Source organism: Lipotes vexillifer, unplaced genomic scaffold, assembly GCF_000442215.2.
Source record: "Lipotes vexillifer unplaced genomic scaffold, Lipotes_vexillifer_v1.1 scaffold387, whole genome shotgun sequence".
NCBI lineage: Eukaryota > Metazoa > Chordata > Mammalia > Artiodactyla > Lipotidae > Lipotes > Lipotes vexillifer.
Window position 1 is genome coordinate 3,205,409 of NW_006795399.1, and position 21,505 is coordinate 3,226,913.

At 49.6% G+C, this 21,505-nt stretch overlaps 1 protein-coding gene and 1 pseudogene across 1 annotated transcript in view; both read left to right on the forward strand.

Moving 5' to 3' along the window:
• The first annotated feature begins 2,392 nt into the window (after positions 1–2,392).
• Positions 2,393–6,904, forward strand: LOC103075795 (retinol dehydrogenase 16-like; annotated as a pseudogene).
• Positions 6,905–9,757: 2,853 nt separating this feature from the next.
• Positions 9,758–21,505, forward strand: part of SDR9C7 (short chain dehydrogenase/reductase family 9C member 7) — an 18,252-nt gene continuing 6,504 nt past the window's right edge. The window contains 7 exon segments of the mRNA XM_007467798.1: positions 9,758–9,796; positions 9,798–9,939; positions 9,942–10,058; positions 13,175–13,433; positions 14,074–14,161; positions 14,163–14,247; positions 20,977–21,224. Coding sequence (XP_007467860.1) covers positions 9,758–9,796; positions 9,798–9,939; positions 9,942–10,058; positions 13,175–13,433; positions 14,074–14,161; positions 14,163–14,247; positions 20,977–21,224 — 978 coding nt within the window.

A 21,505-nucleotide genomic window follows, 5' to 3' on the forward strand; every position in this document is an offset into this window, starting at 1 on the left:
TTTTTATTTTTATTTTTTTATTTTTTTTTTTTCCTTGCGTTATGCGGGCCTCTCACTGTTGTGGCCCCTCCCATTTGCGGAGCACAAGCTCCGGACGCGCAGGCTCAGCGGCCATGGCTCACGGGCCCAGCCGCTCCGCGGCATGTGGGATCCTCCCGAAACGGGGCACGAACCCGCGTCTCCTGCATCGGCAGGCGGACTCTCAAGCACTGCGCCACCAGGGAAGCCCGGACGCCCTGTCTTTGACAGTGGTCCTACTGAGACTGGGCAGAGCGACCCCAGGTGGTGGCAGTCCCTGCTCCAGTACAAACAGGCTCACAGGTGTGGGCTCAGAATCTGGGCCAGCTGCAACTCCCTGGACCATAGATGCAGAGATCTTTGTCAGAGTCTCCCTGACAGGGTCGCCTCTGAAGGATTTCTTCTTCTGGCCCCTGCAGCTCCCAGGTGAGTGAGTGTCACCCCAGGCTCCTTTCTCTTACTGCTCTCTCCTGACCTTCCTGTGGTTGTTCCCACCCGGAATGTAGTCGGAAGCTCCTGAGACCCCCGCGAGCAGTCATATTACTTTCAGGGTTCACAAGAGGGAAGCAGATGGCATGAGGGCTGGGACGTGTCTGCTGCATGGCCCCATGGGAGTTTATGGCTGAAGGAATTCGTGGTCACTGACGAAAAGACCCTCTTGTTTCTTCCAAGTAAAGAAACCAAACCTTCTCCCTTAGCAGGGCTTGTGTTTGCCTAGGATTCGCCTGCCGCCCGGCTTCCTGACAGTTTCCAGGGCACCATCCTTCATCCTGGCCTTCTTTGTCCTCACCCTTTGGGAAGCCCATGTAGGAGGGTCCTGGGGGTCACGCAGGAAGCAGCCACAGGCTGGTCTGCAAGACGAGCCTTTCTATTACTGCTGCCAACTCCCACCTGAGGGACAAACACTTTCAGGACTACAGTCAGCTCCCTGCACTTGACAGTTACCACTAAAGGCTGAATCTGTGCCCCTGTCTGTCTTTGTTGGCTGCTGGGGTGGGTTCCAGGGGCATCTGAGCCTCTGTTTGCTTGGGGAAGCCTCTCCTTCCCTCCCAGTGCCTCTCGTATTTCCTTACTTACCAGTCGGAGCTGTAGTAAATGTGGACTGTCAGGAGATGCCCAGCGCACTGAGCCAGGCTCCTTCTGTCCCTGCCCCACTCACCAGCTCTGTGCCCCTGATGGGTCCACCCCCGTTACTGAATGGTATCCTCCACTTCACGGTGAAAGTCCCTGCATGCACAGCTGTTCTGGGGTCCAGCCTCTGGTCATTTCTTTAATCTCCTGAGGGGGCAGCTCCCTCCTCTTCTCCATCATCACCCTGATACAACTGACCTGATTCTCTCCAATTATTGGGCTTTACAGCACTCCCTGATCGGGGGAGGTTCGCACACCCCATCCCATGATCCCTGTTCAAATCAGTCTTTTCTCAGTGTCTGAATGGTCTGGATTCCGGGTGTGGTGCCGGGCAGGGCAGGGCCTCACTCAGCACAGGAGGGGCAGAGGGCAATGTAGCCGGGCCCCCAGGGCTGTGGGCAGGGCATCTTCACAGAGTGAAAGGGGAACAACTGTTAGACCAGCTTTGTGTGAGTCCTTCCAACAACTGGCCCGGCATCTGGGAGACGTCTCACCATTGCGTGTGTCGCCCCCATTCCCTTCTTGTCCCTCTCCTTGCCTCTGAGATCAGACACCCCCGCTGTTCTCCTGAACAGCTTTCAGGCCCAGGGAACCACTTCTTCAGGAGAGACCTTATCCTCGTTTGCCTTCCCTTCTAGTCCTAGAGAGGCTGAGAGGGACTTAGTCTTTCAGGAGTGAATTCTGGGAGCTGAGCCAGAGGAGGAGACCAGGCTCAGAGGCTTAGCCAGCTGCCCAAGGTCACACAGCTGGTTGGCAGCAGAGCTGGGTTTTGAAGCCACTTGTGTCTTGATTCCACGTGTATTCCCCTTGTAAGAATCTCCAGTAGGTAAGGGAGACCCCGGTCCCAGGCTGAGCAGGAAAAAGGGAAGAAGATAGTTGTGAATCATGAGACCAAGGACATAAAGGCCCAATGTGGAGCGTGGGGAGGGGAGAGGTGAGCAGGGGAAACAGGGAGGAGTGGGAGGACCTGGAAACGGTGGTTGTAAAAGATCCTCAAGGGGTTGTGTTGGAAATGCAATGACATCTATTAGAAATGGTGTAAATGTACTAAAGAGCATTAACACTGGGGCCAGAGTCAGTATTACTCACCAAAGAGGGTGAACAGGAAAATCCTGAGGACTCCATGCCAGAGAGCCTGGAGGCTGGTTGGCCAACCAACATTGTGTGTGTTCTTAAGTCTTCCTGTCTCAAGTTTGGACTCGAGTTTCACCCTAGCCTGCCTGTGTCTGTCCCCTGCAAAGCCATGTGGCTGTACCTGGCGGTCCTCGTGGGCCTGTACTACCTCCTGCGCTGGTACCGGGAGAGGCAGGTGGTGAGCCACCTCCAGGACAAGTTTGTCTTCATCACGGGCTGTGACTCGGGCTTCGGGAACCTGCTGGCCAGGCAGCTGGACCTGCGAGGCTTGAGGGTTCTGGCTGCGTGTCTGACAGAGCAGGGGGCCAAGCAGCTGAGGAACCAGACATCAAACAGGCTGGAAACAGTGATCCTGGACGTCACCAAGACTGAGAGCATCACTGCGGCCACCAAGTGGTCAAAGGAACATGTGAGGGACAGAGGTACCACCCATATTTCTCAAGTCTGATTCCTCTCTGTGAAGTGGAGACCCCTTGACAGCTGCCTGGGGAGATTCCCAAGGTGTTTTCCAGGACTTGAAGTCCTCCCTGTGTTCTCCTCACCCAGCTTGCCAGCCAAGCCTCTTCCATCCCGCACCCACCTCGCAACCCTGAGGCTCTGCAGCCTGAGGGAGAGTTTTCCCTGATGAGAATGTGTCCTTGCAGACTTCCTGTTTGGTGTCCCCTCCCATCTCAGCAAAAGGTCTGGGTTTCTTGATGCTGAGTGACCAGGGTGATCGGGGTGCACTTTCTGGAGGAGGGGTGGAGATGGGCACTCTGGCTGGAAGGCTTCATGGGGGGCTGGGGGGCGGCGCTGGAGCTGAGCTGAGTTCTCAGCACTTGATCATGTTTTGCTGGTGACCCCTAGTCATCCGACTTGTGTTTAAATGTCACGCATTTTTCAGATGTCGACACTGAACTGTCAGGACTTTTCTAAGGAAGGTCAGAAAACTACTATGGAGTTACTTTCTCTCTCTTTTATTTTCCGTTTTTCTGTGTGTGTGTGTGTGTGTGTGTGTGTGTGTGTGTGTGTTTTACTATAGTTCTGCCTGTGTTTTATGGTAGAAGGAAAGAACTTTAATTTCTTTTATCTAAGTATAGATTTAAAACATGACCATTGTGAAAAACGGGAAAAGTACATGGATAAAAACCAAAGTTACCCCATATCACACCACCCGCACATAAGTACTGATAACATTTTTACATACAGGATATTACATTTTGTACATAATTTGTATCCTAATTTTCCACTGAAAGAAGTTGAACAAATTTACACATAACAAAAATTTCTTCAAAAACATAATAAATAATGATTGAGAATATTCCATACTTTAGAATAGCGCTACTTAGTAAAAAGTACCTCATGGCATGAATGTAATTGTTTCCCACATTTTATTCATTGGATTCAACATAAATGATGTCTTGGTAAACTTCTTTCTACCCAATTCCCTACGTTGTAACCATGTATATTAATTGGGTCTTTGGTGTCAAATATGGTGGGAGAATATACATTCTTACAAGGGCAGGCTTGGTACTGAGCAGGGGAGGGACTAACTCTGTGTGTTAATAATTCCAACACCCTGTACCCAACTCCCCTGACCCTGCTCTTCTGCCCTGAGTTCTATTAATTGGTTAGTGTTTAAATATTTGGTATGTGTCTTTGAGTCTTGCAGAGAGGTTTCCATGAAGCTTGGTGAACTGTGAACTGAGAGTCACGGGGTCAGAGTTGCCTCCTGTGTGGGTGGGAGGAGAGGGTGTATTTTTCTGGGACAAAGTGTAAATTCCGATTTGGGGGAGGGTGGTTAATAGAGGCAGGCCTGCCTCCCCCTGAAAGCCTACCCCGTGGAATTCCCCAGATTCCTGCAGGAACCCTGCTCAGTATTGATGCGGGTATTTCAAGGCCAGGCCCCAGAGGTCAATACCAGGCCTGTCAACATGTTCTCCCAAACCTGGGATTTCAGGTCTGTTTTACCCAGCCAATCTGCACCCAAATATTTCTCATCCTTTTTGTTTTTGTCTTTTATCCATTGTCTCCTCTCTTCCTCTCTTCCCCTCCCTTCCTCATTGTCTCTCTCTGTTTCCCTCTCTTTCCTTCATACTAGCTAGTTGTTGGGCACTCAGTCCTGCAGCTGTCAGAAAATCTGAAAATGTAGGTGAATATTGATAATGTCTGCAAGGACAACATGGACTGTGAAAACACAAAACTTCACCCTCCAAGTTCCAGACTATGGACTCACTAGATTTCCTCAGCCTCAGTCCCTGTGTTCATCCAATCTGGGGTGCTTGCCCCTTGTCACCAGGCAGTGGGCTGGGCGTGAAGACTGAGTCAGGGGGGTGGCGCATCTTCTGTCCTCCAACGGCTTACAGGGTCTGGTCTCCCCAAACCCGCAGGCAGCATGTTGGTCTCTGTTCCAGCCGTTCCCCCTGCAGCCTCTCTCCTAAAGTCCTCACTGGGTGGAAGGTGACTTGGAACCTCCGCTGGGTCCTCACTCACGGGCCCAGCATGGTGTTGCCCTCTCGCCCTCACTGCTCCCAGGACTTTGGGGCCTGGTGAATAACACCGCCATCTCCATGTCCACTGCACCCAGCGTGTGGCTGACCAACCAGGACTTCATGAAGATACTGGACGTGTACCTGTTGGGGATGATCAAGGTGACCCTGAGTCTGCTGTCCCTAGTGCGGAAGGCGAGGGGCCGTGTGGTCAACATCTCCAGCGTCATGGGCCGCGTGTCCCTCTGGGTTGGAGGTTATTGCATTTCCAATATGGCATGGAGGCCTTCTTGGACTCCCCCAGGTTATGGCCTGGGACAGAGACCCTCCCCCCACCCCCTTGGTCCTTCTGCTTCTGTGCTTCTGGGGGAGACTTTTACAGGGGGTTCCTTTCATCACAGGCTTAGAGTTCTTTTTTCCAGAACTTTCTCTCTTGCTTTTGCCAGGCATTCATTGGGAAGCTCCTTTCTAAGTTCTTGGCGTCAGGATGGACTTGGCGACTGTAGCGTTTGAATGAACTTACTCTGCCCTGGAAGTTGGCCCACACTCAGAAAGTGAGGTAGAATTGTCGCCGATATAATTTGGCTACAGTGTGCTCCACCTACGTTACTGCTATGATATTAGGTTGGGGGAGCCTTGTTTGCAGTGTAACCCCATGGAAGCAATTAATCAAGGAAAGTAATTAATCATATCAGCAGTAGAGACCCTACTGGCTGCAGGGCTGAGGATGGCTCTGAATATGGGGCAGGGAAGTGATCCCAGGTAGGGAGATGCATTTTAGGGTCCAGTTACACCAGCCCAGCTGATAAATGGCCAGGGAGTAGACTGGTTAGGATAGGGGAGAGAGGAAATTGAGTATGGAGGGGATAAAATATAAAAAGCCTGGTGATCAATTGGATGTGAGGGGAACATGAGGAGATAGCACTTAAGTGGTACATTGCAACTCAACTGGTAGGATTTAGAAGCGTAAACACATGTATATAAAATATTTGGAAAAATATTCAAACTCTACACAGAATAACATCATCATAAGATTTCTCCTTCTGGCTTTTCTGTACTTCACAACCTCCCAGAGTTTCCTGCTTATCGCACTGCAATCCTGTATTGGTGTCTTATTTGTGTGTGTGTTTTTGTGTCTTGGTTTATAAAAACTCTGAAGTCTTTGCCCCTCTGCCTGCCTCCCTTGCAGGAAGGAGCTCTCCTACTTTGGGATGAAGGGGACAGTGATCAAGCCTGGTTACTTCAAGACCTTTGTGACCAGCCCTGAGGCAATTTCTCGGGGCCTCCAGGCAGCATGGGATCAGGCCAGCTCAGAGGTCAAGGAACTCTATGCGGAGACATTCCTGGCCTCAGGTGAGTGAGTTGTGGACCTTGGAGAGAGAAGCAAACCCTTGTCTGGAAGCCTGGGTCCATCATTAGCACCTCCTCCAGTCTCAGGTCCATCCTCCAGGCTCTGACTCACCCACACAGTGGGCACATGAGCTCCATCCCCAGGATCCCATGTGGTCAACTGGTGACCTAAGGAAAGGATCCAGGCTTGGTAAACCTGGGAACCACTGTCTCATCTGAACCCCTTGTTATTTTGGGAGGAAACTGAAGCCAGAGAGGATAGACACCTGTGGACTCATGGCAAACTGACTTTAGAGCAGCTGGTTTTCACGTGCTTAGATTTCTAGTGTTTATAGAAAGATCCAATTTATGTATTGGATATTCTCAGAAGTAGAGCCAGAGGTTGCTTAGTGTGGAACAGTTGTTCCTGGGGTAAGAATTCGGGCGCTTCTTGGAGAATTTGAATGGATTAGTTTGGGACTTTGGTTTGTGGGGGTGGGGCAGGGGGAGGGCAGGATTTCTTAGAAGGTTTCTTCCCATATTAGAGCTGTGAATTGGAAAGGAGGGATGTGGAAGTATATAAGGAAACTTTCTCATCTTGAACAGACATCAATATAACCGAAGATATTTTGAAAAAATGCAAGTTGAATCTCTGTCCTTGGTCATGAACTGCGTGGACGTGCTCTGACCACCTGCCACCCACACACCTGATGATACTCACCTGCCTGGGATGTCAAGCTCATCTACTTCCCAAGAGCTACATACCCTCCTTCCTGATGGGTGCTATGGTCTACTGTAGCTCCTCAAGGGCCAGGGCCCTGTGAAGTCAAGATTGGGGTGTATGGGAGGTCTAGTTGGGTTGCTGTGTGAGGGATGATGCTTCAAGAGGAGGGAAAAAAGGTGGAGGGAGGAAGCTCTCCAGGTCTCTAAGGTCATGCAGCTCATCCTCCTCCTTATCTCTGCTCCAGGCTTCTTCTGAGGCTCTGGGGATATTAGGAAGAAAGGACCAAGTTTTGCAGCTGAGGAACAGGGATCCAATAGCACACATCTGTGCCCTGGTCCTTGAGCAGCCTCTCAAGGCTCTGAGCCTCATGGCCCTCCTGCCACCCTGAGGAATCTGCACTGTTTGGAGGGTGTGAGCCGCTGGGAGGGGGCTCAGCCCCACCTGCTCTGCCTCTGTTCATCTCCTCAGAGTGTGCCTTCGTTTCCTCATCCCACAGGATGGAAATGGCCTGGAAGAGGCAAAGGGTCCTCTCCCCACTGAAAATACCTGTGAGCAGGGGTTGGGGATGCACAAGACAACCACCAGCCTGACCCATCAGCCTCATGTGCCAGCTGAATAGGGAGGCCACTCATCAGAGTGGACAGCATTCTCAGTCCTAGGAGAAGAGCCCTCTGTGTGGTCCTGCAACCCTCCCAACCCCCATTCCATGGCCTGCATTTTTCTGATGTTGGGAGTTTGAGTCCAGGGAAGTGCTGCTTGAGCCAGCAGTCAGCAGACAGGCCTATGAGATGGTGAGTCAGGCCCAGGCCTGCGCTGGGACAGTTCCAAGTCATTCTTTTCAGGTCTAGAGACAAAACCCTGGATCTCACCAACTGGGACTGTCTGAAGAACTAGGACACTCCTGGGCCTGCTCAGCCCTTGAGTGACATTGTCTGACTTCTTCCAGCCAAGACTTCCTTGTTCACTCACCAAGGAGGCAGACAGCCTTCTGAGATGCCTCCCAGACCCACTGTAGGCAGTGCTGTGCCTTGGGGTGGGTATGAAGTAGGTGAGGTTCGCCTCCACCTCCCACCTCCTACCTCCATACCCTGCAGGCTTTGGGTCTGCTCCCCAGGGCTGGGTCCATGAACTGACCCCCACCCCCCCTACTCCCACCACCCTTGGTATAGAATGGTCAGACTCTCTTAGATTTGTGGTGACATTCTGGAGCTGACTAACCTTGGTAGATAACATAGCATAGAGCAGTGAGATGCATCCTTTTCCCTTCACTCTAGAGAACTTTGTGGCCCCATTTCTGTGTCAGACCCTCTAGACAGGGAAGGTGTAGGCAGTTGGTCCCGGGTCCCTCAGGATGAGCCTGGGCTCTTTTCTCAGGTCTATCCTGAGAAATGGTGACCCTAGAGGTTTATCCAAAGAACCACCACAAACTCCAGCATAATTCTGTCCCCATATTTTATGCAGCCCTGGGCATGGCCCCTCATTACTCATACCTCTGTCTCGTATCCTTGCTTCCTTTTCTTTACTGGCTTCCCTTCTACCTTTCTGTGTGTTCTTTGCCCCATCGCCTGGAATCTCTCCCTTCCCTCCAAGTTCTGACCCTGAGAGTTTTCTAAGTTCCTGACCCCAGTCCTCTGCTCTTCCCATATGTCATCCCCTCTCAGGGCCAAGGACTTGGCCCCAGGCCCTTCCCACAGCTGCCCAGGGAATTCATGAGCCATCCTCATCATCTGGCTGGACCTCAGTCTCAATGATGCTTATCATCTAGCTCGGCTTCAGTCTCAGTAATGCTCATATCAGAACTCTCTATTCTCCTGCCTCTCTCTGTATGCCCAAAGTGTCTCCTCCTGACTTTTCTTGACACCTGTGGTTCTACCTGTTATCAGAATCATTTTGACTCCTGGCCTCCCTTCCCTCTGCGTTTTCCATTAGCCACTGTGTCAGTTGACTTTACAGTCCCTTCCTTTCACTGACATCACCCCCCTTCAGGCTCCTCAGCTCAGCCTAGTGTATATCCGGTCCTGGAGGTAGAAGAAAAATACTCACTGGGGGCCCTGCCCGGGGGAGCTTATGTGTCCTTGGTCCTTGACTCCCTCCATTTGCCTGGTTGCTGGGTGAGGGGGGTGCTGGGCCTGCTTGGAGTGCAGTGGGGACTCCTCATTGGTGACCTGAGCATCACCTCCCCAGGACCCAGGCCCTGAACCCCTCAGGGGTTTCTGCTTTCTGGGAGTTGGGGCCTCACATAACCAGTTTCCCTTAAGCGGGGTCCTGCTGCCTCTGACCTCAGGACAGTGGAGGCACATCCACCCTGGGGCAGACCCTTTATTTCTCATCATCTCTCGTAATGGAGACTCACCTAAGGACAGAGAATTCCAAAGAGCTGATAACCTGGAATTCATTTCTCTTGGGGTTTGGAGGGCACAAAACCAATTTTGTTTGTTTTGCATTAGTGAATTTGTCTTAATTTTTCCAACGAAAATAGCAGTTACATTTCTTCACATGCCCGCATTCATGACAAATGATTTTGATCCCTGGGCTGGAAGTGGGAGATTTCCAGGAGGGTCCTCTGGGCTGAGTCCTCCTTCCTTCTTTCCTCTGCTCAGACCACCGAGGTGAGCCACTTCTCAGCACTAACATCACCACTGTGTTTTTTCCCATCCTTGGCATCTTCACCCATTAGGGCTGGGGCAGAGAGAGAGGGAGCCACCAGGGCTGTCTGAAGTGACAAAGTTTCAGGTTGGACTTGAATTTCTTGCATCTAGGCAAATTGGCATGGTGATGCATCCACCTATACAAGTTATAGCGTGGCTCACCCAGGGGCTGTGCATCTGTCGCCGGCAGCAGAAGGGAGGAGAGCTCTTCTCAACAGGCTCCAGCAGACTGGGGCTCAGAGTACCAGCCTCTCCTGCTGTCTTCTGAGCCCGATTCCTCTCGGCCATCACCTCTCCCCTCTGCTATGGCGGCTATCACGGACCTCTCCTTTATGTACGTGTATGTTCAAGAACTGCAATCTGGTCCGCAAGCTCTCGGACAAGTACGTCTTCATCATGGGCTGTGACTCGGGATTTGGGAACCTCCTGGCCACGCAGCTGGTTGATCGGGGCATGCGGGTGCTGGCTGCTTGCTTCACTGAGGAGGGGCCCAGAAGCTTCAGCAGGGTACCTCCTACCAGCTGCAGACCACCCTATTGGATGTCACCAAGACTGAGAGCATCAAAGCAGCAGCCCAGTGGGTGAGGGACCAAGTGGGCGAGCAAGGTGGGACAAATTGCATTCTTTGGCTTTCTCAGTTTATCCTTCTTTTTCTCTCTTTCTCCCACAGGTATCTGACAGTTATCAGGGACCCTGTTGTTCAGATGGGATGGGAGAGGTGATGTAGAGAAAGGGGCCGGGCCTGTAGCTCAGTGGGATTGGACCTGTTGCAGGGTTTAGACTGTCCACATGAAGAGATGATTTCCCAAGGAAGTTTTCTTTCCCAGAAACTCAGAGGGTTAGCAGGGTTTGGGGGAGGTTTGCACTAGAAGTTCAGGGAGGGAATATGCATTCCGTCTGTCCAAACGTTTAAAGATGGAGTTGACTCACTGGGACTTTGGTAGTCCTAACTATCAGCTCCTATAAAAATGTGAGCACATTTCTTGTCGGGATCAGGCTAGAGGGAGGAGAGAGGGAACATGAGGTTGGACTCCCTGAGTGGGGACATTTGTTCTCCTTGACTGTGTCAGGCTAGACTGCAGGGTGGGGAGCGAGATCTCTCCTCTTCCTCATATCATGATGGATACCAGGTTGACCTAAGGGTAAGTGCCTATGTCAGGGTGGCTGCTCTTATTGGGAAAGGAGGCTGTGGGCTAGGGATGGACTAGGACTGAATGGGGACCCACCCAGGGATCTTCCCACATGCAAGATGTGGGTGTAGGAATGGAGGAACAGGGTGGCTCAGCTGTAGAAGGAGCAGCCTGGGGGAAGTCCTGACTCCTGAGGGAACTAATCTGGAGTCTGTGCACATGAGTCAGGGCAGGAGAGCTCTGGGGCCCAGGAGGGACAGACAATAACTCTTATTTTATTTTCCTCCTTGGCATTTACCACTATCCAATATTCAATATATTTTACTTATTTTTCTTATTTATTTTCTATTTCTCCTGCTAGAATAAAGCTTCTAGTGGGGGAGGTGGTTTTCCTTTTATTTATTATATATCCTTAGTGCTTAGAACAGTGTCTGGCATCTAGTAAGGTGCTCAATAAATATTTGTCAAATGAACTAAGTTACGAATAATTCAGCAAGAGTCAGTTTCTTTCTTCAACAGGCTGCCTCCGCCCAGTGCCCTACATTCAGCTTTGAGCCACTTGTGTTAATGACTCACTGGGTATACTAGTTTCCTATTGCTGCTGTAATAAATGCACACAAAGTCAGTGGCTTAAAAGAGCACAAATTTATTATCTTATAGTTCTGGAAGTCAGAAGTCCAAAATGGGTCTCACTGGACTAAAATCAAAGTGTTAACAGAGCTCTAGGGAAGATTGCATTTCATTTGCCTTTTCCAGCTTCTAAAGGCCTCCTGCATTCCTTGGTTCATGACCTTCTTCATCTTCAAGGCCAGCAAGGTTGGGCTGAGTCTTTCTCAGGCTGCCATCTCTCTGGTTCTCTGTCTTCTGGCTCCCTCTCCACTTAGAAGGACGTTTGTGATTATATTGGGCTTGCCAAGCTAATCCACGATAATTTCCCCATTTTAAGGTTAGTTAAGCAATTTAAATTTCATCTGCTACCTTAATTCCTCTTTCCCGTATAATCCACCATATTCACAGGTTCCAGGGATTAGTATGGGGACATCTCTGGGGGGCCATTGGGCAACATCTTTGGTCTAAGAAGCACTGGGAAATGGGAGGAAGGGATACTTGCATGCTTTCTTTTTGCCCCTCAGAGTCTCTGGACGTGACAAGTTGGCATGACCCTAAAGCTGTTCACAGTGTTTTGAAAGTTCTCTAGCTCTCTTTGCAGAAAAAAAAAAAAAAAAAAATTAAAGTTGTCCTGGTTTGCCAGCAGGCAGAGCTATTTACCAGGAATGATCAGAGGTAGCAGCGAGTGTGTGTCCCTTCTCCACAGGCAGAGACCACTTGGGTTTTACAGTCTTTGGGTCTCAGGAGCTCATTTCTTCCACTGTAAGACAAGAGTCTCCCCTAGCTGGGAAGGCTCTGAGTCCTGCCAGCCAGTTGGTCTCCTGGGGTCTCTACTTGGAGGAAGGCAGAGAGATAGGATGGGGACACAGCTTGTGTGGGGACCCCAGGCCTAGGGGAAGGGGTGAGCCATGATTGGTGTTTACATCTAGACCTGCCCACGTGTGTGTGGAAGAGTATCTCGAGGCTACAGAGGCCAAGGTGGGGAAGTGAGATAAGGGGAGGGAAAGGGGAGGAACCCCAAGCCCCACCCCCCAAGTGGAATTTTACTTGGAACTTCAATATGTAAGACAAATGAAAATTGAGGTTCTCCTGCATCTCCCTTCCTTATCAGGTTCTGGGGTTCAGCCTGAAAGCTCTCAGGACTGCAAACCACAGGCTGGAAACAACTGTCCTAATCCAGTCAACAATGAACCTGAGGCCCAGGGAAGGGAAGTGACCTGTCCAAGGCTGGAGGTAGAACCAGAACTAGAACTTGAGGTTCTTCAAGCCTGGCTCTTGCAGAGCTGAATGACAATCCCTAGCGATATTTCTCTCCATTTATACCAACTCAATTTAAATATCTCAAAGGGAGCCCTTTTCACATTTTTCCAAAATTATTTTATTTAAATGTCTTCTGTATTTGTTTATAAGTCTTATTTATTTCTTCTCTGGTTTCTGAGATCATTGAAGATTAAGACCATGTTTTGTTCATTTAGCACCTTCCTCTGTAACTGACAGATGCATGAAATGAATGAATGTGTGAATGGATGAATGAATGAATGAATGAATGAACAGAGTAATTTTGGTAATGTGTGAAATGGAGTTGGTTTCTTACACTCAGGTGAACAGAGATGGGGAAGCATGATGGGGGAAGGAATTGAAACATTAATTCATTGGTATGAAAATGAAATCTCTTTTCCCAGAGCCAATAGCTTAGATGCTATTAGCTAAAGCCTGGATTGTAGCCGGTACAGTGTCCAGCTAGCTGGCAGACTGTGTGAATCAGAAAAACTGCCCCTTTAGGGAAAACCCATTAGTAAAAGGCCCATGTTCCTTTGGGCTGTCATAGCTCCCCACCCCACGCTGCCAGACTGGCTGTCTTGTGCCTTGTGACATGCTCAACCATCCTCAGCAGCCCTGAGCTGGGGGGTCGTGGACCCTGGTGCTTTTCCAGAGACACTGCTGATTTTTGTCTGGTTCTCCCTCCCTCCACTGCGCCCCCAGGCCTCTGGGCCCTGGTGAACAATGCTGGTGTAGGCCTGCCCAATGGTCCCAATGAATGGCTGACCAAGGAAGACTACGTGAAGGTGATCAACGTGAACCCGGTGGGACTGATCCAAGTGACTCTCCATAAGGTGCCCATGGTCAAGAAAGCCCGGGGCAGGGTCGTCAACATGTCCAGCTCTGGTGGCCTTGTGGCTATCATTGGTGGCGGCTACTGTGTCTCTAAGTTTGGCGTCGAGGCCTTCTCTGACAGCATCAGGTGACTGGGCCCAGGTGCCAAACCATTCAGGGTAGGAGTTCTGGGGGTTTCACCTCAGGAAGAGAGGGCTGGGTGGGGGCACCCTGTGGGCAGGGGAGGTCTGGAGAGAAGATGCTAAAACAGTAGCAGGAGGAAGGCTAGACCTCCCGGGGTCTCTTCCTCGGGGACACAGAGAAGAGTGATGAGAAGAGGTGGGGTGGCGATGAGCAGCCTTCCCTTGGGCTGTCTCAGAATAAGCAACACGCCGCTTGGGCCTGTGGGAGTAGGAGGGAGAGTCCTCCAAACAGACGGAGAGGTCTGGGGGCAGATGTGCTGTGGGCAGCCCTCCGAGAAGGATGCAAGCCTTGCGTGGATCCCTCCACTCCTTTGCCACCTAGGCATTGGGGGTGGGGCTGAGTGGGAGGGACCTGGTCGCAGCAAGGCTTTGGTCTAGATTCCTCCCGGCTAATTGTCCGGAGACAGGCTTGGGAAAGGGCTTATTTGCATGAAAGCAGTGCTGGGCCTGGTGCAGGGGTGGGGGGCACACCTCCAGGTTCCTGATCTCTGGAGATCAGCTCCTCTAGAGGTGTCAGAGGTAACTTTCCCTGATGATCCCTTGTCATCGTGGAGTCCCAGACTGAGTCCAGCTCTTCTTTCCCAGGCGTGAGCTTCACTGCTTCAGGGTGAAAGTCAGCCTCACTGAGCCGGGGAGCTACCGGACGTCCATCCTGGGCAAGGAGGACCTGGAGGTCATGGAGGAGAGCATGTGCAAAGCTGTGGGAGCAGCTGCCTCAGGAGACCCGCGAGAGCTATGGAGAGGAGTACTTCCATATCTGTGCGTTCCCCAGGAGTGAAAGGCATCTCTGAGAGGGATGGAAAGGTCTTGGGGGTCACTGACCCACTTTCATTTTACAGATGATGGGATGGAGGCTCAGAGGGGTTATGAGCCCAAGGCCACACAGCTGGTGGCAGAGCTGGGATTTGAGAACTGCTGGGGGAGTGACAAAACCATAGCTGCGGGGAGATGGGGTTGTTAGGAGAGATGCTGCCCACCCACCCCTGGCACCTGCCTTCCCCCCAAACACCCGTATGCAGGTGAATCAGGTGAAAATGCACTGCCATGAGGAGTTATTAAGAGCACAGCTGCTTGAGCCAGACTGCCTGGGTTTGAAGCCTGGCTCTGCCACTTACGGGCTAGGAGGAGACTTTGAGAATGTTACCTAGTCGCCTTAAGCCTCAGTCTTCTCATCTATAAAATGGAGTTAATGATAGTGCCTACCTCACAGGGCTGCTGTGAGGATTAATATCTGTGAAATATCTCTCATGCACTAAGTGCTTGTCAAATCAGTAAAGAGGAAAATCACACAAATGTTTAAAAGGAAGGGGCTCTGGGAGCTCTCTTTCTCCCTCGCCTAAGGGTCTCCTGTGAATCTCAGGTGTTTCTGGAGAGTAGAGTAGGGACACCACAGCTGTTTACTATACTGTCCCAAACTCACAGTTTGGGGAATTCTTCCAGTTTGAGGGATGCACGAGCCCCCACCATTGGAGAACAAGAGGAGGGGTGGCCTGCAGGTGCAGCGGAGGAGGGATTGGCCAAAAGACCTGGTGGAGTACCTCGTGGTAGGGGAGAGAGGCCTACTCTGAGGACCGGGCGGCCCCACATTCACTCAGAGCATCTAATCCCAAAGCCAAGCCAGTTGGTTTCAGGAGAGGATCATTCACAAGATTTCCTGCTTCTCTCCATTTCTCCCCTCCAAGTGCCTGGAGGGGGAACAGCCCCTCAGGGCCACCCTTGGAGCTGCCCTTGTGTGGGACAGAAAGGTGGGGCTGGCATTTTGCTGGCTCAGGAGGTTCCCTTGGTCCAGAGTGAAGCAGCTGGCTCTCAGCCCCATCCTGCTCCATTTGGGCCTCAGTGGCCTAGTCATATATTTCCCTAACCCAGATTTTTTTCCCTCTCTTTTACTTGACTTCCATGAACATCCCTGAGAGGCACTTTCCTGTTGTGGTTTTAAGCTCTTAGACTCTGAAACTAGGCTGCCTGACTGTAAATTTCATCTCTCCTGCTTGCCTTGGGCCAGTTGCTCAGTTTTCTCATCTGTAATGGGTTATAAAAATTAAATGAGTTAATATACAAAAAGTGCTTAGAATATTATCTGCTTCCTGGTAGGAACAATTTGATTTAAAAGTTTGTTGTTTTCATCTATTACCCCCTTTTCTCTATTACACTGGGACCTGCGAGCTGCAAGGTCTTGTGTTGCAAAGAGATATTCTTAACTAGCAATCATCCAAAATCCAAAGTGATGAATTTTAAGCATATACCCAGGAACTCTGAATGGGCTAAATATAATCACTCAGTTAAATTAATGGCAGGTATCTAACTGTCTGGGGGGCAGGGGTGGTTATTTTAGTGAATTGCTCTCCTAGACCTCATACATCCACAGAGTAAAAAGCCAAGACACCATAACTTAAAAACCATAACAGCCATTTATTCATTTAATGCACATTTTATTGAGAGTCTACCACATGCCAGGCACTGGGTAGGGCCAGGGGTGAGAGTGGACAGAGCAGCAGCTGGCTGCCTGCACCTTAAGGCCCAGTGGAGGAGATAGATCTTAATAACAACACACACTTTTAGTGACAAATGTGGATAATTACCATGGGAAGAAACACAAGGCCATGAAAAAAAGAATAGGGTTGGGAGTGGGGCCCCAGTTTAGATTACGGTGTAGGGAGGGCTTCTCTGCGCTGACTTTGGGGAAGAATAAGAGGCATTGTTGAAGGTGGATAAGCAAGAAAGTTTTTTCAGGAAGGCCCTGAGGCAGGAAACTCTTTAGAGGAACGTTAAAGATACCAGAGGGTGGGGAGCAGTGCGGGGGAGCAGAAGAGACCCAGGAAAAATTAGAGCATCAAAGCACACTGAGGATTCAGGATGTGATCTGATTTGTGATTGGGAAAGACTCCTGTGGTTGCTGCAGTATTCCAGGCTAGACACGTTGGTGGTCTGGGCTACAGAGAAGTGGAGGAGATGGAAAGAAGTTGATAGATGCCCGGTGTGTATTAGACCTCCTGGTACTGGGAGGGAGAGAAAGCCATCCAGGACGAGTGCTAGGTTTAGTTCAAGAAACCTGATGGGTGGAGGCATCATTCATTCATTGATTTAGGGAAAAGTCAGGGAGAAGTGTTCCTTGGGGAAAGTAATCTTTCAGTTCTGGACATATTAGAATTCTGTGAGGAGAAGTAAAAAGTCCTGAGGATCAGTTAGGGCTTTCTCAGTTACAAGTGACAGAAAATCCAACCCAAATCATTTAAGCAGAAAAGGAATTTCTTGATGCTTATTACTAAAAAGGATCAGGCACTGCCTGATCCAGTCCACAAATGATGTTCTTAGGACCTGCTTTCACCCTATTTCTTTTTTTTCTTTTTCCAGTACTTATAGATTTATTCAGGCCTGTTAGAGGTCTTAAAGTAACCAGGAATTGCAATAAATATTTGAACAGAGGGCTGGATGTTTCAAATGCTAAATAAATCGATAGAATTAGAGCTAATACGCCAGCTGTGCTAATCCATGTGACTGCCCTTTGTCTTGTGCTCACTCAGCTGACACTTGTCCTTTACAATCCAGCTGTGGTAAACCCTTCACTAGCTGAGGAAAGCTCTATTTTCATTTCAAATCACCCAATTTCTTGGCTCTGCTTTTTCTGTACTGGCTTCAGACTTACAGCTCTCTCCCCTGTTGGTGGGGTCCCATGGCTGCAGCATCTCCTCATCTCCTCCCAGGATAGTCCTTTCCAGTAGCTCCCCCAAGCGGTCTAAGATTTACTCTGACTTGGTGGGCCAATGATGGCAGGAGCAGAGGGAATTGCAGGATGTACTCAACCCTGAGCCCATCACTGTGCCCAGGGAAATGTGAAGCTCTGATTGGCTCAGGCTGGGTCATGCACTCTACCTACACCAAAGGACTCAGAGTGGAAGAGGCATGGATTCCCAGAGAGAAATCTGTAGCTGTTGCTATAAACAAGGGGAATAGCTGTTTGGGGGTTGGGGGGAGGATAATATATATTCCCTGTGAGTTTCCCCTAAAACTCTCAGTTAGCAAAGAATGATCCAAATTATTTATGGGGTCACTATGAGGCTGGGGTGAAACACAGACTCAGCCAGCATCTGGAAACCTCACAAAGGCATTTTCTAAGTAGCTCAATGCAGGCAGAAACTGTAGTCTTCAGTGAGGTCCATAAAAGAATGTGTAGAAAGGCGAACTTCCTCTGAAAACCACTGTTGAAAAGCTGATGTTCTTCAGAAGAAAGGTAAGGGTTGGGTTATAAAATACTATAGGCTGATTCATCTGTAGTTCTCTCCATGATTTCAGAGGAAATTTTTTACGCAGGCATTTGACTACTTTTAGATTAAAAATTTTCCGAGTGATCATACTCTAATACTTCAGTTTTATTGGTGTTTACTGGGATACACAGATGAGACAAAATCTCTAGGAATCTAGAAGGGGAGGTCTGAAAGCAAGTGTAACGCCACACAAATTGTGCAACAATGGACATGCATACAAAACAAAGCAACGACTGAGCCTGAGCATCTGGAGCTACTGCTCCGCAACAGGAGAGGCTGCGACAGTGAGAGGCCCGCGCACCGCGATGAAGAGTGGCCCCCGCTCGCCGCAACTAGAGAAAGCCCTCGCGCAGAAACGAAGACCCAACACAGCCAAAAATAACTAACTAACTAACTAAATTAATTAATTAATTAATTAATTAATTAAATGACGTAAATTATAAAAAAACACACAAAGCAACAGTACAGGGACTTAATTCTGCTGTCACAAAAGCCTTCACAGAGGTGACCATTGGTGTCCTAGTGAGTTCTGAAGAATAAATAGGAGATCACCAAAAGGGCAAAAGATGGCAAATGTTTCACAGAGGGAAGAGCACGAGCAACAGTTTGGAGACCTGGCATAGCACTTGTGTGCTTTCGAAGGTGGTGTGGGTGCAAGGTATAGACGACAGTAGTCCCTCTAACCGTGTTACACAACTCTCTAAACTTCAGTCTGTCCACGATAAAGTATAATAATTCCTCTCTCGTGGGTTGTTAGGAGAGTTAAACAAGAATGTAAAGTACTCAGCTCAGCCATATGATAAGGACTCAACAACCTTAGCCCTCGTTGTTATGACTAGTCTGGCCTGAGTGTAAAGTGTAAAGAGGTGGGCATGGGGATGAAGCCGGGAGACATTACGAGTCGGATAGTAGAAGACTTTGATGGCTCCAATAAGAAGTGTGGCTGTAAAAAAAAAAAAAAAAAAAAAAAAAAGAAGTGTGGCTCTCATCCTGAAGGACTTTGGAGAGCCTTTTATTAAATGGCTCTGAAATGACCTGATCAGATTTGTGTGCCGTGGGAAGGATGAGGGTGGAGACGTGAGACCAGCTGGGAGGCCACCTCAGAAACCCAGCGAAGGACCGACAAAGGCATGAAGTGAAAGGTCTTGGGCATTGTGGGAAGTATGTGTGTATGTGGGGTAGTGTTGGGGGGGGCAGGTGCTGTGGAGACAGACGAGTGGTCACAAGCACCACTGGACACGAGCTCCAGCAAACTGTTATGGCCAATCAAACAGGCCCTTGGCTTGTGAATCCGGGAGCAGGCCAGGTATATTGGAGTGATTTTTAGCTATCCCCAAAACAGAACCATATTGGAAATGGCTAGTTAATAGCAACCTAACCTAGGCACACACCCGAAGGAGCAACACACAGAGTCACTGGGATAAGCACGTGAACAGGACACAGTGCTCTGGTCCTCACAGAGCACAGCCTGGCTTGTTAGCGTACTTCGCAGCCACACAGCCACCTGCCAAGTTTCTTTCTTTATCTCAACCCTGCCAGGGAAGCCACCAAAAATTCCCCTTTTAGTCCCCTTTCTTCCTAGGGAGGGACTAGGACCGTTGGGTCCATACTGAGTGCCAAAGCCTAGTGCCTTCTATTTTATAGACTTTATTTTGCTAAATTCTCACAATAGCACAAACGTTTCCTGGATGCCCAAATGCAAAGCCTAAGTTCTTCCTCACTGTCCAGGAGACTGACAGGGGCTAAAAGGTACCCCTGTCTCCCTCAATTCATGTCTAGCTGGGTGCCCAGCACAAAGCAGGAGTGCAATAAATATTTCAGAGTCTCAGGCAGCTTCTTGCACCCCACTGCCTATGTGGGTCCTCCCGTCTTTCAGAGCCTAGTTCCAAAGCCATCTCATCCCATCAGCTTGCCTCATCCTCATCAGCCCACACAGCCTTCCCTGCCTCTGAGGGAGCCGTAACCCCAAGCTTCATGAATGAGTCCTTTGACACTCGCCTCCCCGCCTGGAACCTGCTGGTGGTGGACTCTGTGTCAGACCCAAGGATGGAGCCCAGAGTGTCGGATTCCTAAGACATTATTGCTCTATAGACAGCCTGGCTTTAAGTCAGTGTGGCTCTTTTTGGGACTCCTAATATGTAGTTTACCTCTTTTCACTGCAGTAGTTTTCTCTTTAAGAAACAGCAAGGGAGTTCCTCGGAGTCGGAGAGGGGGGTAAAGCATACTTGAACGACACTGTTCTGCCCTCATCAACTGCCCACCAGTGTCCTGCACAGAAGGGGTGACTTCTCTGCCTTCCTGGACCAACCCCAAAGTCAGGCTAGCTTTTGCTCCCTCTTTGTTTTCAAGTTCTAATCCCTTATCACGAAGTCTGACTCTCAGGCACCACTTCCTCCTGAGTCCTTGGGGCGCTCAGTGAAATATGAGTCCCACTGAGCTACCCCCTTCCCAGAGTCCTGGGGTGAGGGTGCAGATCAGGGCTCCCTAAGTGTATTGTGTGGCTTGTCTCCTATCTGTGTTGTAAGCTACAGCAGACTTGGACCCATCTCCACACCCATGTGTACCATGCTAATGGAACAGCCCCTCACATTTGCTAGAGTCTTACAAGGTACCAGTCTGTGCCTTAGCTCATCTGAGCCCCATAATGACCTTATGACCAAAGCAAAGGCAGTGTTACTATTTTTTAATAGCATCTTTTCCCTGCATGCTTTTGTAGAAAATTTGGAAACTCTAGGAAGTCCACAGGAGGAAAAGAAAAACCTCCAGTGACTAGGAATTTCACCAGACAGTATTTTTCCTTATTTCCTTCCAATTTTTCTGTGCACTTATATTCACCTGTTTTCTCTCCTCTTTCCTCCACTGTCTACCCTGCTATTATTCATCTTTATTATTCTCTAGGGCAGGTATTATTATCCCCATTTTACAGATGATGATAGTTTAAGCTCAAAGTCACACAACTAATAAGTGGCAGAACTGGGCACAGTTCTTCTCATTGCTAGTCTAATGCAATAGTAGGAATTCAATTCACAACTATTGAATTCGGGAAGAGAAATAAGATTATTTATAGGGTGTTTGTTTAAGGGGCAACCTGGAGCTTGTGAAATCTGCCTGAAATGTTAGATCAGTGGTCTGGTGAAAAAGGAGCTTGGATGGAATTCAGAAGAAACAATCTTTAATGAAGAATAATAGAGCCTTTGATTTTTCCCCCTCTTGTACCCTCAAACAGATACTGACAAGTTAAAGAACACGATGCAGCTGGCAGAGCCAAGGATCAGTGAAATCACTAACAGCATGGAGCACGCTATTGTTTCCCGGAACCCCCGCATCCACTACAGCCCTGGCCTGGATGTCAAACTCCTCTACCTCCCCTTGGCCAAGTTTCCCACCCCTGTGACAGATTTCATCCTGAGGCGGTACCTTCCAAGGCCAGCAGACAGTGTCCGAGCTGGGGAAGCCCAAGGGGTGGTCAGTGGAGTATGGAGGAGGGGGGCGGGAGAAGGCACTATAGGGTCACACGAGGGGGTATCAGATGTTCTGGGGACACCTTGCTTGGCTGACACCCTACCTGTTGGTGGTGAATTTATGGATAACTTCTAACAGAAGGGGTTCCCACTCACTGGGGCCTCACAGAAACCTGAGGTGGCCTTTACAGGTTCAAAGACCTGCAGCCTGGCCCCAAGAACATCTGTCACCCAATCAGGATATGGCTTTTTCTTGACCTGGAGGAGTCAAGGAGAGGAAAACTAATTCCTGCT